General features: G+C 36.9%; 1 protein-coding gene across 2 annotated transcripts in view; it reads right to left on the bottom strand.

Annotated features, from left to right (window-relative positions):
• Window positions 1-16,579, bottom strand: part of LOC124131516 (SKI family transcriptional corepressor 1 homolog-B-like) — a 35,687-nt gene extending 19,108 nt beyond the window's left edge. For both annotated transcript variants that reach the window (XM_046494811.2, XM_046494810.2), the window contains exon 1: window positions 16,436-16,579. In XM_046494811.2, coding sequence (XP_046350767.2) covers window positions 16,436-16,511 — 76 coding nt within the window. In that variant the 5' untranslated portion in view covers window positions 16,512-16,579. The remainder of the gene's footprint in view (window positions 1-16,435) is intronic.
• Window positions 16,580-17,102: the final 523 nt, after the last annotated feature.

The following is a 17,102-nucleotide window of genomic DNA, read 5'->3' on the forward strand; positions in this document are numbered from 1 at the left end:
TATTATTGGTGAGGGTGACAGGGTGATGAGTGAGTGTGTGTGTGTGTGTGTGTGTGTGTGTGTGTGTGTGTGTGTGTTTGTGTGTGTGTGTGTGTGTGTGTGTGTGTGTGTGTGTGTGTGTTTGTGTGTGTGTGTGCGTGCGTTCGTGCGTGCGTGCGTGCGTGCGTGCGTGTGTGTTTGTGTGTGTGTGTGTGTGTGTGTGTGTGTGTGTGTGTGTGTGTGTGTGTGTGTGTGTGTGTGTGTGTGTGTGATCCGCACTCTATCCTTTAGACGAAGGACGCGCGGTCTACACGTTGATATTACACGACCCAAGTGAGATTTCAGCGTTTAAAATATATGTTTGATAGCTATGTTATTTAGTAGTTTATTAATACATCTTGACCTCAATTGTCATTCTTTCGGAATCACTCGATATAATTCTCAACAGTAAGCCCATTCAGAAAGAAAAATTAAAAGTTCTCTGTTACCAAAGACATATTTTACAAACGGAATAGCTGTTTCAACTTTCTAGATAGAAATGGATTGTTCAAAATAAATTGTTTATTTCCTGCAATAAATGTGCAATTTCGACAAATATGTTCCTCAGCCTACCACATGTATGAAATGATATACTCACGAGAATGTCACCGCCAAGAAATACGCCTATTCTGATGAAACATTCAAGAAACAATGCTGTTGTGGCCATAGCATTTAGCCATCTAAAAGCGTTTAATATTGGAAAATGTATTCAATTATCGGTCAGTCATTGAAGGTGCTTTATAAAAAAAACGCCTGTTCAAAAAGCATCAAAGGTAATATGCCTCTAAACTTATCTGTCTAACCCATCACTGAAAAAAAGGTCAGAACGGCTTCAACAAAATACAGTTATCATACTATCGATACCACACCTTAATATAAGTAATAGGTTTGACATTTTACTTTACAAATGATATCAAAGTGATAGCTTTATTCAATTAGTCATTACAGGCTCATATTACTTTCCTGAACTCAAAAATCCAAAAAACTATCGACTGGCTACTAAGCTCCCTCTGCTCCATGTGTCAGTGTCATGGGACGAGTGTATCATGCGCAGTAGGTTTACTGAAGCGAGTTGCTATCAGCAAAGGGATACTGTAATCTCCCGGCCTAATTACCATCTCCACCGTTCAAGCAAGAATAGTATCTTTGATAGTCTTTTTTAACTCTGATATTGCATTACTGAATTGGTCATCAACCAGGTTGGTTAAGTCCCCCGAGAGGGCGGAGGCAGATACTTTCACCAGTTACAATCTTCACTTTTTATCTAGGCTGGTTTCCTTTGCAGGCAATAACTTATATCAATGGTTTTAAACTTTTATATGAAACATTATATTACCTGATGTACTGGATATCTGGTCTTTCTTAACTAGATGTTGCATCTTACTGTATGTATATTGATTTTAAAATGATATTGAGACGATGATGGGAAGAAGGGGTGTATGTTTTAGTTTATCATGTATTTGTACACTGAAATTAAGTTCGTTGTTCGATTTGTTTGAAGGATATAACCTTAGATTTCGATATAGATGTCAATGCTGATGTTTGATACCATATGTACTTTATGCCTATGGTGATTGAGAAACTTTCGTTTCAGGTTTGCAGATGGATTTTAAATACCAGGTTTCTGTGTAATTGATAAGTACAATATGAGACTACTTTTATGAAAACAGAGACGGGCAAAAGAAAGTATACACTCGAAAATTGGATTTTACCCCCAAATTGCAAACTTTATGAAAACGTTCCAAGGCTGAAAAGTCACAGAAACACTGCAAATAACAATGATACCCGTATCAAATACGTCACCATCGAAAAGCCATTTCTTGTTTGTTTCATTTTAGCCACAATGAAACATGGGTGTATGCTGTGTTTGCCCGGCAGTTTATGAACAACAATCGAAGTTGTTAGTTTCAAATGTATACTAGTAAGATCATTGTTCCGATTGTTTTTTTTGTTTGTTGTTGTTGTTTAAAGCCGTACTCAACAATATTCCAGCTATATGCCGGCGGTCGGTAAATAATCGAGTCTGGACCCGAGTCAGTGATTGACATCATGAGCATCGATCCACTTAATTGGGACACGATGATATGCATCAACCAATTCAGCGAGCCTGACCGCCCGATCCCGTTAGTCGCCTGTTACGACAAACATAGTTGCCTTTTACGGCAAGAATGGGTTGCTGGAGGCCTATTCTAACCCGGATCTTCACGGATCTCGTTCCGATTGCGATGGTTTCTGCCAACATGTAAAGTGAAGACATCATTTTGATAAATATTAACTTATAAATACACTCACATGGAAAAGTAACTGATCTTCTTATTTATCAAAATAGTTTATCATGTGATTTTTTAGAAGCACGTAAGTCAATATACTGACCTCTTTTCGAAAACGTGTACCGGTTTTTAACTGGGTTGAGACATATATAACTTTTGTAAATTAAATCAAACTCTGACTTGCAATCTCTGCGTTCTGCACACATGTTACGGTGGATGTCTGGTTATTTTACTGACATACTGAAGTTTGAAAGTGAGTGAGTGATTTGGGTTTAACGCCGCTTTGACGTCTCAGACGTTTTTCCACTTTGGTGAAACCCATGAGCACGGGTATAATCAGGTTGCCACAATTATAGGATACTGGCGTGCCTAAGGGACGCAACTCTGCACGGAGAATTGCGGCACCTTAGGCAACTGGCCCCCTGAAAACTCCGAAACACATCAGAACTCATTCATAGCCTTGCCTGTCTGACACAGCTATGACGTTGACAGAATGAAACCAATAACGCCCATATCATCAATAGAGTATTAATATTGTTTTGTCTTTGTCTATTAAATACCAGCTATTTAAGTCAAAGTATTAGTCTCTTCGATGTGTCTTTATCATCTTTTTGAAAACAGCTTGTTAATTAACTTTTGAAAGGAAAGATACAAATATATTACACGAAACAGAACACGGATTGTCATTTAAAACAAGGAAGGACACGAATGGACAATGCTTTTTAGAAAATGGTCAAATGTAACATGTATGTTATATGTAGGATTCAAACTTTCTTAAGAAAGTACAAATTCTAGTACTTTTTTGGGTGTGGTCCAATCTGGGCGTCAAACCCACACTCTCAGAGTGAGGCACCTAACCACAAATTCAGCGACCCAACCCGCTCTGCCACTGAAGCTTCGACACAAATGCAAGTCCGACAACAGGTAGGCGAGATGGTGAACGCTGTGTACCCCTCTGAAAAGAGAAAATTGGCGCGGCTCCCATGGCCGAAAACTATAAATAGACAATGCCTTTTCGAAAGTGGTCAAATGTTACACATCTTACACCCAAAAAGCACCAGAATTTGTAATTTACTGAGAAAGTGTAATCCCCAAAATAACATATGTTACAGTAAAGACATGTTGCTGTGAGAACGGGATAAAAATACTATTGACAAAATCATGTAGATTCTGTACTCAAAGACAATTGCAACAACACCTATTATCTGTGATTCTTAGTGTGAATAATCATACTGTGATTATTAATAATAAACATATAACTCAAAATACTTAGAGATCTCAAATGACATTGTGTTTATTGTTTTTTTCGAAGATAGAACCCATAGCCTTTCCTAATATTTACACTTTTAAAAAATTCTAATTCAAACAACACAGTATACTTATAATTGTAATTATCAATACAATGATAACGCCACAGTTCATGTTGTTTTTGAGTATATTGCAACTGAACTGGCAAGATAGGATTGTCATTTTTGCTATTTTGAATGAATAAACACATACATTGTCATTGTCTACCCCTAAAACGTTTACAAATAATATGTTTTTACGTCACATACTTTCATGTGACTTGTCCTGGTATGAATATATTTTATTGAATCAATTAAAATTGCAGAAAAATTTGAATGTCACTGCGCATGAAATGTAGCTGCACGTGCTCCCAAGTTTAGATGTCGTGAGAGAATCCGAAGTATTATCTTCTTGCAGACATCCAAACCTATGGGTAAGTGCCGCTTAGTATTCGTGATTAACGACGAACGTGTTACAGGTTGGCAACCGACCGCGACAGTTCGCAGGGTTTGCAGGAATTCGGGGGAAAGTTTTACAGATCAAACATAAATTCTTAACTCGCAATATTAAAATTTGAATGATTAAGTGTTATGATTTAGACTACAATCATGCGGCAACTAAACTGACAAAATATTGCACGGAAGATAAAGTAACTAGTGTTTGTCTCCTTTCTTCATTTCGTAAAATGAAGGGCGGTTTATATCAGTAGAAACAAACGCTACAAATTAGACTTCATACATTTAGTTGTGCAGAGAGCTAAATAAATGTATATATTTTCGTTAAAAACTGGATGTTAACTGGGATTAAACTTAACTAAATAGAAAACCGTTAATACGGATAATAGATCGGCCAGATTAAAAAAAATATGTCCGGATAAACGAATCATTGTCAGTGTTCCTAGCAGAAATCTTCTGAAGGATGAGTTTCTCTATTAAAGTGAGTGAGTGAGTGAGTGAGTGAGTGGGTGAGGGGGGAGTGAGGGAGGGAGGGAGGGTTTACGCCCTCTTTAAAAATATCCCAGCAATATCACGGCAGGGGACACAAGCTGTATAAGGGAGTCCGGACTATCGAGATACTACTGTATGTAACTATTCCTGTTTGGGATATACATACACTCTTTAGACAGGGCTCGTCATCAGTTATCTATGTTGAGGGGTTCAATACATATCCACTAGCTGAACGTGTAAATCTAGTTCCAAGAAGGAATTATATTAATCATGTACTTATTTCCCATGTCTTTAAGAGGGGTATCAAATGGCACTAGTTCTGTTACAGTCCTATGCCCTGAGGTGGGGCGTGAGGGGTATTAAATGCACACCTACTGTCACAGCCCAGTGTCCTAAGGAATGGTGTGAGGGGTATAAAATGACAGTACTGTTACAGACATATGTCCGAAGGAGCGGCGTGAGAGGTATCATTTAACACTAGTACTGTTACGCGCCTATGTTCCCTTTAAGGGATGTGAGGGGTATCAAATGACACTAGTACTGTTACACGTCTACGTGCCCTTTAAGGGATGTGAGGGGCATCAAATGACACTAGTACTGTTGCACGCATATGTTCCCTTTAAGGGATGTGAGGGGTATCAAAGGGACACCAGTACTGTTACGCGCCTATGTTCCCTTTAAGGGATGTGAGAGGTATCATGTGACACTAATTCTCTTACAATCCTATTTCCTAAAGAGGGATGTGAGGGATGTGAAATCGCGTTTACCATTTCATGATCATAGTACATGCTGCCCATTTTACCATTTCATGATCATAGTACATGCTGCCAATTTTACCATTTCATGATCATAGTACATGCTGCCCATTTTAATTGTACATGCTGCCCATTTTACCATTTCATGATCATAGTACACGCTGCCCATTTTACCATTTCATGATCATAGTACACGCTGCCCATGCATTTCACCATTTCATGATCATTGTACATGCTGCCCATTTTACCTTTTCATGATCATTGTACATGCTGCCCATTTTACCTTTTCATGATCATTGTACATGTTGCCCATTTTACCTTTTCATGATCATAGTACATGCTGCCCATTTCACCATTTCATGATCATTGTACATGCTGCCCATTTCACCATTTCATGATCATAGTACATGCTGCCCATTTCACCATTTCATGACCATTGTACATGCTGCCCATTTCACCATTTCATGATCATAGTACATGCTGCCCATTTCACCATTTCATGATCATAGTACATGCTGCCCATTTCACCATTTCATGATCATTGTACATGCTGCCCATTTCACCATTTCATGATCATAGTACATGCTGCCCATTTCACCATTTCATGATCATTGTACATGCTGCCCATTTCACCATTTCATGATCATAGTACATGCTGCCCATTTTACCTTTTCATGATCATTGTACATGCTGCCCATTTTACCTTTTCATGATCATTGTACATGCTGCCACATTTACCATTTCATATCACTGTACATGCTACGGCGTTTACCATTTCCTGATCACAGTGCATGCTGCCAAGTTTACCGTTTTCTGATCACAGTGCATGCTGCCGCGTTTACCATTTCCTTATCACAGTTCATGCATCTACGTTTAACACGTTCACAATCACAATACATACATTCCAGTTAACTATATTCATCATAAAAATACATATTTCTAAAGTTTGTTTTCACCTTGATGATAAACATGATCAAACTATATATGTACACTCTTCTCCACGAATGTTGGTTAAAATGTGTTTTTTTTATCGTAATACTGGGACCTGTATACACTAGCCAGGTTTGATCTCAGGTGAATGTGCGTCATCTGACGACTGTTATTCACCGAAACACAAAATCAGGAATGGCGTTTTACAAAAAAAATAACAAAGTCATTATTTTACTCTCCTTAGAATTTCTTTGTTACATTTGCATCGTGACCTGGCTGATGACAGGGAGAAATGCCAAGTGTGAGTTGGCGACTTTAATTTCAGTACGTGTAGTAATTGTGAACATTTTCATCCTGAAAAAACATTTTCATCCTTTCTTTTCATGGTAAAAAGAAAACATAAATGAATACTACATACATGTACGAAATGTGGCAATAACCTGCATTGGTGTTTCAGTACATAGAAACATCAATTTTAATATAGCTATCAATATCAGGATTTTGCTGAAAAATTGAAAAATGCCTTTGTCATTTCTATTTCTGGCATTTCCTTAAGGCTCCATAAAGAAAATATTTTGACACACATGTACTGTGTCCATAGAATAAAAGAAAATATTTGTCTCATGACCACTCTATTCTTACGCGCTATCATAACATAGCTGCGGGGAAGGACTAATTAGAGAAAATGAAAATTAATGTTCATTGTTTCATTAAGGTCGTATTTCAAGTCCGTTCATATTACATTATTCGTGTCACAAAAGTTCCTTTTATAACGTTTTGAATACAATAGTTCGACTTCAGATGATGTGGTTATGCGTATTAAAGATTTTATCACTTTATCAGTTTTGTCCAAGTAAACAAAGTAATCTTCGTTGCTAAACGTTTCCATGCGGTGTGTTAGTTAACATTAGAGCCAACACCTACATGTATCCCTGTAGAACAGAACTCACTTGACCCACGTCGACAGGTTAATAGTTGCAATTGTCGCTATGACAACCTTAACATCCACACTAGTAATAACATACTCTGTGATTTATGAAATGAAACTAACTTTGTTTTCAGGGATGAACGCGTTCTATAGTCCTTTTTATGAATGAAAGTGTTTTCTTGGGTCCGTTGTACTGTTTTCAGTGAGGTATAAGGAAACGCTATGCATAATTGATGTACTGCACTATTGTCAGATAGAAATCCTTCGTGCATACAAATGAGGCTAAATCAAGCTGCTTGTCATCTGGTTATACGACTGTTGGGCAAATAAAGGTTATTCGAAGTTAATTTGTGTTTACGACTTGCATAGAACTGGTCATCGAACCAATGGTCCGTTGAACACCACAGATCGTTTATCAGACATACAAGTGACGGCTGGAAACTTGACAGAAATACACAAAGTACCCTAGAGACGCAGGTACTGAGAAACATGTACATCTGGTGTTGAGTTATATCAGACACAGGTAGTATGAAACAGGTACATGTATGGAGAGACAGGTGACATAGAGGGTGGAAATGGAGAGACAGGTAACAGAGAGGGTGGAAATGGAGAGACAGGTGACACAGAGGGTGGAAATGGAGAGACAGGTGACATAGAGGGTGGAAATGGAGAGACAGGTAACATAGAGGGTGGAAATGGAGAGACAGGTGACATAGAGGGTGGAAATGGAGAGACAGGTAACATAGAGGGTGGAAATGGAGAGACAGGTGACATAGAGGGTGGAAATAGAGAGACAGGTGACATAGAGGGTGGAAATGGAGAGACAGGTGACATAGAGGGTGGAAATGGAGAGACAGGTGACATAGAGGGTGGAAATGGAGAGACAGGTGACATAGAGGGTGGAAATGGAGAGACAGGTGACATAGAGGGTGGAAATGGAGAGACAGGTAACATAGAGGGTGGAAATGGAGAGACAGGTGACATAGAGGGTGGAAATGGAGAGACAGGTGACATAGAGGGTGGAAATGGAGAGACAGGTGACATAGAGGGTGGAAATGGAGAGACAGGTGACATAGAGGGTGGAAATGGAGAGACAGGTGACATAGAGGGTGGAAATGGAGAGACAGGTAACATAGAGGGTGGAAATGGAGAGACAGGTGACATAGAGGGTGGAAATGGAGAGACAGGTGACATATAGGGTGGAAATGGAGAGACAGGTGACATAGAGGGTGGAAATGGAGAGACAGGTGACATAGAGGGTGGAAATGGAGAGACAGGTAACACATAGGGTGGAAATGGAGAAACAGGTGACATAGAGGGTGGAAATGGAGAGACAGGTAACATAGAGGTGGAAATGGAGAGACAGGTAACATAGAGGATGGAAATGGAGAGACAGGTGACATAGAGGGTGGAAATGGAGAGACAGGTGACATAGAGGGTGGAAATGGAGAGACAGGTAACACAGAGGGTGGAAATGGAGAGACAGGTGACATAGAGGGTGGAAATGGAGAGACAGGTGACATAGAGGGTGGAAATGGAGAGACAGGTGCCATAGAGGGTGGAAATGGAGAGACAGGTAACACAGAGGGTGGAAATGGAGAGACAGGTAACACAGAGGGTGGAAATGGAGAGACAGGTAACACAGAGGGTGGAAATGGAGAGACAGGTGACATAGAGGGTGGAAATGGAGAGACAGGTGACATAGAGGGAGCAATAATTTACATTGGATTGAATGGTACTCTCAACAAAACATCCGACACACTTTATTTCGCCGCAAATAGTTGCAATATCACTGATGCGACGTAAAAAAATATTTATTCTTTCTCTCTAAATACATATACCAGAGTAGGTATATCAATATTCCATTAAAGCAACTGAATAAAGTGACACAGGGCTGACATAATCTATTCACAACAATCTTACAAAAATAAAACAAATAAACACAAAGATATGTGTTCAGATAACCGCACGGACTTGCAAAAAGCAACAACATACTGATTTAACAGTAAAATACCTTACTCTACCGAGTACCTTTCTGGGTGTACCCCTATTGCATGTTAATCTAACATAAGGGCTAGCTTCTACATAAATATAGTAAATGCTCTTACCTTGGTGAATACTGGTATATGATGCAGTTTTATAATTCAGCCACAGAGTTAAATATGACTGACTGTCGTCCGCATTTATATCTATTCCAGCGATTGCTGATAATCTCATTTTCTGATTAAATTAGATAAGATTGTGAACTTTAGTTTCACTTATCTCAGCAGAATTGTATAATTTAATTTGACCGAGGCATTGGGGATAAAGGTATTTACTGTTTAACTTTAGTATAAAGAAAACTCGCTGACCAGTTACATGTATAATAATATGTATAGATGGTACGTGTGATTTCATACGTTTAGAAAAATGACATAAATACAGATAAAGGTGTTTGCGTCTTAAACTTGTTTGCATAACTCGATCTGACCAATATCACCATAAATACTGGCCATGTACTACGTCTAGATCGCATTATCAATTTCACCTTTAGCAAGTTTATGATATTGAAACGTGTTCCGTTCGTGTGACCTTCCCTCATTTCGCAAATTATTTATTTTCTAACTACACCCAATTGCAAATATATTGCGTGTATCGTTATGAACTATCGGTAAACCTTTGTCCAATGTTAATAAAAATGAGCGATTCTGTTATGTGTCTTGGTTAAACGAAATTCATTCATTCCACCTCAAACGTCACTAACCCACTATCTTAAAACATGATCAATGCCTAACTATTTCGTAGTTAGGAACATATTTAAGAAAATAAAAAACCCATGAAAGGCGGGTTACTTTTCTTACATTGTAATACAATATTTCACGTTTTCCTTCCCCGCAAACCATTCTAAAAAGACCCCTCTTGTCTTACAAACGTTCTAACATTAAAACATTCAAGTCACAATGCTAACGGTATATCAATTGACCATGATATTTGTTATGCGCCATCAAGTTTGAACAAATAACCATTCTCTCGGCTCATATTCACAATTCTACATTTGTAAGAAATGTCAAATGTTAGAGTGAGTGAGTATTCTTTTACGCCGCTTTTAGCAATATTACAGAAATATCACGGCGGTGAACACCAGAAATGGGCTTCACAAATTGTACCCATGTGGGGAATAGAAAACGAATGTTAGAAAACCTCCTGAACCGAAAGAGAAGAATATAAGAGAATGAAATGTCAAACTGATTATTTTTTTGTTATTTAATATAGCAAGGTAGACACAATTTTATTCCAACCTAATCACAACATCATCTGGGACAACGTCCAAATTCTCTCCAACAACCTCCATGATTTCACTAAAAGAAAACCAACAGAAGCAGTCCACATTCGCCGCCACAAGTCATCAATCAACAGAGATCAAGGTTATTTCATCCCATCCGCCTACTATGAACTCATCAAGCAATAATCACTTATCCTGTTTATTGGCTTCATGTCCCATCGGCTTCCACCTATGTGTTCTCTGTCCATCGTGTTGTGACGGTATTATCCCTTTGTTGCCAACACCTACCTATATATATTCTGTACTATGCCCCTCATTCAGTCTTGCTTGACAACGGTATAAGGATCTATACCGAAACGTCGCTTTTTACAGTATTAAAGAAGTTGTTATCCATACAATTGTGTCTACCATGTCATCCGTCAACTTCTAGGTAATGCCTATCAAACAATTTATTCAATATAGCGATGACTTCCAAAACTAAATGAAACCCCAAGAAAAGACTTGAGGGTGGGTAGGAAACGGCATGGTATATGATATGATGATCGATGTCACATCTTTAATAGTTTCTGTGCTGACCTATATTGTCAAGCAACCGTAATCAGCTGAGGAGAGGTGTGCCGTTCTTACAACCACCATAATTATGTAATTGTCAGCATCTTATGTCGTCAACCATTATATTGAAATAAAAATGTAAAAAAATATAGGACAATAGAAACATAGGATTATCGCACTGACAACCCTATCCGGTATTTTATATATAAAGCGCCGAAACACATTCTATTGGGCGTAAAAGGCAAAATAGTGATGACAATTATATGAAAGTATCACTGACAACCAGTCATGACACTAGGTATTTGTGAAAAGGGTAAGCATGTCCTGCCCTACCGGTAGCACAACTAACGTTAAAAGAGACAATTTATTCTGATACCGTTATATATCTTTAACGAAGGAAATGTTTAATGATATGACACTGAGGTTAGGTGAAATCGACAAATGTATTCTTCCCCCGAATAGTGACATAACATAATACTCATTTGTGATAAACTGTTATAATTCACGGACGTCGCTAAGTATGTAACGTCCATCTATATTCAAGCTATTTCATTTCCCTGCATAAGTAATAATGCACGATACAGTATATTTCGGAAAGAAGAGTTGCGGTTTCTGATTCGGCAATTCGCTATTCAGTAATCATGCATGTTGAAAATATATCACCAAATGAGTCATACGCTCGTGGTATTGTTATCAATTTATTTTATATATACCTTCTTTGATAGGCGTTTAGAAGTTGGACTATTAAGTGAGGATAAGATTTATGGATGAACAACTTTATTACAGTTAAGAGCAAAACCGGACTTAAAACTTAAGCTCTTAACTGTAAATCTTATCCTTACTGTATATATACCTGACAACCTCTAAAACGTAAGGATGCATAAATGTTACGTATACTTCCAAAATGGATCCGCGTATATTATAATGATAACCCATCTGGCGACTATAATATGCGCTTCAACCAATTATGTGTGAGTGAGTACAGTATGCTTAGTTCGTTTCCAATAATGTAACCACAACCAGTAGCGAACATCAAATTGATTGTACACAATACCCTAATCGTCAAGGTACGGTCCTGTTTTAACCACAACTATTAGTACATGAAGATAATCGATAAAGATGTTAATTGTACACCTTACAAGAAGACTTGCGACAGAATAACACTTACTGGTAATAACTTCTAATTTCTATTGACCAAAGACTACTTATTGTAATAGCGTCTTCGCAGGCATTTATTAAAAACTTCCTCTCAAGTTTCGATTCACGGGATTGCATTAACATTAATTGTAGATTTACAACAAAACATTTATAACTACCATATGTTTCGTTGTACAACATAGCAGTTTTGTTTGTCCTCTTGTAAAGACAGTCTTTAATGTCATGTATAGCCATAAATGTAACATAATTCAAGATGGCAACATCCGTCAGGTCATTGTATAATTTCGATTAACATGCTCAATACAAATTGTCCATCTTTTTCAGCGCGCGTTGACATCAGAAGAGTCGTTTTTCAACGTGTGGATATCTTGTTTCATAAACTGTCAGTAGAGCATGTATCTTGTATAAAAGATTCACAACAGTCCAAGAGGGGTTGGCGAAATGCAGGCCGAGATAATTAATTGTACAGGGTCATATATCACTGGGTCCACCATCAGAGTGTCAGAAGATTTTTCAAACAAAGGACGCGAAATTAAAACCTCTGCAAACACGTCTCATCTCATCAACATTACAACAGAACAAGGAGTTTTTTAATCGTTTTAATCTCCTTGGGGCCAAATGGCTCTTCAATGTTCAATTCACAGGAGTCAGATTGTACCAATGTGGAAATCAAACAGCGTCGAAGAAGCAAGACTCGAAGGCCAGTAAAATGTCAGAGAAAATTAATTGCTGACATGTACCTTCTTCTGTGATATATCACGTCTCCCTTCGTTAACCCCAATCCCTCTTACGCACCCCCAACTGGAGATAAAAATAGGTTCCACTTGATAGTCTACTGTTGTTAGGTTATGAAATACGTGATGTCAAAGAGCACATTCATGCGGCTTTTATTCATTTTAAACATTACGCTGCGTGTCAATTGCCTCAAGAAAAAAAGTGACATTTGTTAATATTGTTAAGAATTTTCCAAAGGTTGTATCTGTCTCATGTTCGTCAGGCAACGTGTATATTGATACATGAAATAATATTTAATTTACGTGAATGTTGGAACTGACGTGACCAAAAGTGAAATTCTTGAAATGTTTTGTTTTTTGGTGCCATTTATCATCGTCGTACCATTGCGTGCACGTCGTGTTTGTGTGATTATGCTTTTGAAACTGCATAATCGTTCCGCTTGTATATGTATATATGTTTTAACACTAAAGGCAATTTTCATTTGGTTTCTCATGAATGTAATGTTAATGTAATTATGTTATGCTCTTTAGGCTCCTATTCTTAAACTGATACTTTTTTATATACATGTTTTTTTTTATCAAGCTTCAAATTTCTTATATTTGTATACTATTACATATTTGAAAAGTATATTTCCATTATTCCGAGCTTCAAGAAACTAGTTACATATATGCATAATGTAATATAAAGTTTGTCAGGGCATCACGCCATCGGTGAACTGTGAATAGCCGCACTATTGTTAAAAGTAATATTTACTCACACACTTTAACATCCTACCGTGCCACCTCAACATATTTAAATAAAAAGAGGAATTTACACACTTATCGTTTCACCAATTTAACGTTTGCGTAAAAAAACCACAATTGAGATGTCATGGTGACTACATGCATTGTGATTTAGCATCAATAATCATATGTATTCAGTGTATGTAATTATTGTTCCTTTTCAAAGAACGTTATGTCGACTGAAGACTTTTAATGAAAGACTATGAAGAATGACATTTTTTCAAACTGTTTTCCATCAACATGATTAGCGTTTGTGAGAGTCAGTTTAACAAGAACGACACTTTCGTTCAAGTTGAAACTGGTGCAAGAAACACTTTCAGAGAAGGACATTTGTTGTCAAAAGAAATAACCTTTGCTGTATAAATATTGAACTGATTAAACATTTACAAAAGATAAGTTGCCTGGTTGGATAGCGTTAATCTGGCTTATGGATGTCACATATTTACAGCCTACTGGCATTGTAGTTGCAACATTGCCCAAATTAAATCAAATTGATTATAACTATGAAATAACGAAGACTGGTTATTTCGTTATTTATTCATGTAAAATAACATATTTGAATCCACAATGATTAAAGGTCAAACGAATTCCAAACTAAACCTAATTACTTAATTACTAAATATCATTTATCATTTATCTCGGTCTCTAACCGAAGATGTGATAAAGAACATTTACAATGAATGATTTCTGTTGACAATTAGTAACAAGTTAATCTCTGGTAAATTAATTTTAACATTTTTCCCAGTTGCATCAGAAATATGTCCGTGACTAACTTGGCATGTGTGACTTGCCTTTGCATGTGTTTGTGTCACCAGTGGGGCAGGATACGCTCACCTTTTCGCGAACACCTGGTATCATTACTATATGATATTGATTCGTAAACACATGCTCATGATATAGTCGGAATTGTACTATCGGTATTTTTAGCAGAAAATTCTTATGAATATGGAAAGGGTTTTGTAGCTTATATTTAAATTATATTGTAATTTGCAATGATTACAGTGAAACATTGATGCTGTAATGGAAGAAAGACATGAGGTATGTAGTCGCCAATAGCTGAAGTAAAATACCTATGAATAACCCAACCAATAGAGTTGACTGCACGTCACCAATGAATCCATTTAACTTCGAATCATAGCGTATTTAGTTTTATCTGGGTAGATATCTAGACTACTTGTTCTTTTGTCGTGACTATAACTGAATTTGAATAGAATAGCCCCATCGTTTACATACACTTCAACACTTTGTGTGAGATGTAAAATAAAATAGGTACATCAATAGGTATCTCTCAGCGAGGACAATGCTAGTATTGTTTAATTTTTTCATAGATGTTTTTTTAATCACTCTGTGTAATGAGTTTAATATAAACCACTCTATATATTGAGATGATATAAACTTGATTCCCAATGTAGTGAAATCTTAAATATGGAAATAATGCAAACGAATATAATGAATTTGACGCACAAGTATAAACTGCCGAGCCAAATATAATATACACCCATTATTTGATAAACAATGAAACAAAATGAAACAAATAAAAAATGAAACAAATACAAAATGGTTCGATGGTAGTGTATTTGATAGGGGTATCATAGTTGTGATTTGCACCTTGTAACGTTCTGGGTCACTAGCAATTTTCAAGTATATACTTTCTTTTGCAGTTTATCTTAATCAATACATAACCTGACAAGCATATCCAATTGTTTCCTGTTCCATTTGTGTTCATGCTATATGTAATACAGGCACTAAATATAATAATTTATTAGTTGTGAAACACGAAAACAATATGTTAGATCAGTAATTGCTTAATATGATCAATCATTATGTAAACTGGCAGAATTGCCCACTTCAGATGCAAACTAAACAACATATCAGGAGTTCGATATTCAAAAACTCTAACAAAAATCTTACTGTCCTGTCTTCATGATAAAAAGTGTGAAACAAATATTGAGATAATGTGAAAACATGATCGCAAAAAACAATCAGACAAAAAGTAAAATTTAATGAAAGTAGTGGACGTGCTTAAGTTTTAATGAGCATTTGCAAATGTAGTGGATGAGTTCAGTACAATACTGTATCGGGTTCTCGAGATATTGAACATTATATCGTGTTTGAAAATAATGTATCATATTAACAAAAAAAGCAAGGTCATCGTGTCATACGAGAAATATTAACGATTAAGTTCTTTGTTGACTTAATGATTATTAGAATATACAGGAGTAGTCTTAGCTTCGCATGTCATTTGATAATAATGATACCAGTTAAACATTTCAACCGGCTATCACACTGATATCTAATATGTTTATAGGAACATATTAGTTCTTTAAAATGCCAATATTGACATTAACCATATGGAACCCAGCTGTGAAACTAAGTCTGTGTAAAAAAACACATCATAAGAAACCATTAGCATAAAAAAGATAATTCTAAAGAGAGGATATTGTTACCAATTATATTCACACTTTAAGGGTATATTTGGTTAAGAAAGGTGGATCTTGGCACACCGATGTATTCTAAGTGTCATATGTAACCATTCAGAATTTAAATTTATTAATCTTAATACCAAAATAATAATTATAGGTTATGAATGTGATTAAAAAGTAAACATCTACGGCACCAATAATGAAATTATGAATAGGTTAAGGGTTTGTAAATTTCTATAAGTTACAACTGCGGTTCTAACCGTCGATCTCATAATACCTATTAATTTAAATGAAAATATTCATCAATAGGTTATCATTGTGGTGATAGAGTATACGTGTGTGAGATTACTTGAAATTTGAATAAAGCAAGTACGTGCAAAAATCTTACTTGGGTCCGTGTCTGCCCCTTCGCCAGGTAAGAGGACTGTTTCACTGACGATATTGTCACGGCAACGAAAGTCCATCTGTCGCTCCGCAATATCTAAGTCGTCAGTCGAAACAGATTGGAAGCTGCAAACACTAAAACTGACAAGGCATAATATAATGTCAGCTAACGGCACCTCCTCTGGGGGTTATAACAACTCATTAACAAAGTGGTTTCAATTTCATCAGCCAATGAGAGTGAGCGATTTCATATTGAAAGCCACGTGACATGTATTCCGCAGAGAATACAGTATTATTGATCGACCAGACGACAGGAAGGTTGTCGACTTGCGAACCGTGAAATAGGAGGGATTAAAATTTGATGAGTAAGTAATTAATTAGGGTGACAAACGTTTCTTTGCGCTTTTGTAGGACGGTGTGATTGCTCTGATAGCAGCCCCGATACTAGAATTGCATACTATTTGTCTAATCTATCAGCCGGAAAATGTAAAATCTTTCTATCAGTAGTGAAGGTGACATTACCGCAACATAAACCCCTCTCTCATGCGAAATTTAAGACTTTTACTTTGTGGAGCGGATCGTATATGATTATTTGTAGATACTTAAAGACACTGTGATGAAGCTGCTGAATACATAATTATTCCTTTGGAGAATCCAGACACAATGGGCTT

The sequence above is a fragment of the Haliotis rufescens genome, unplaced genomic scaffold, assembly GCF_023055435.1.
Source record: "Haliotis rufescens isolate VD_foot unplaced genomic scaffold, xgHalRufe1.0.p SCAF_1, whole genome shotgun sequence".
NCBI classification, from domain to species: domain Eukaryota; kingdom Metazoa; phylum Mollusca; class Gastropoda; order Lepetellida; family Haliotidae; genus Haliotis; species Haliotis rufescens.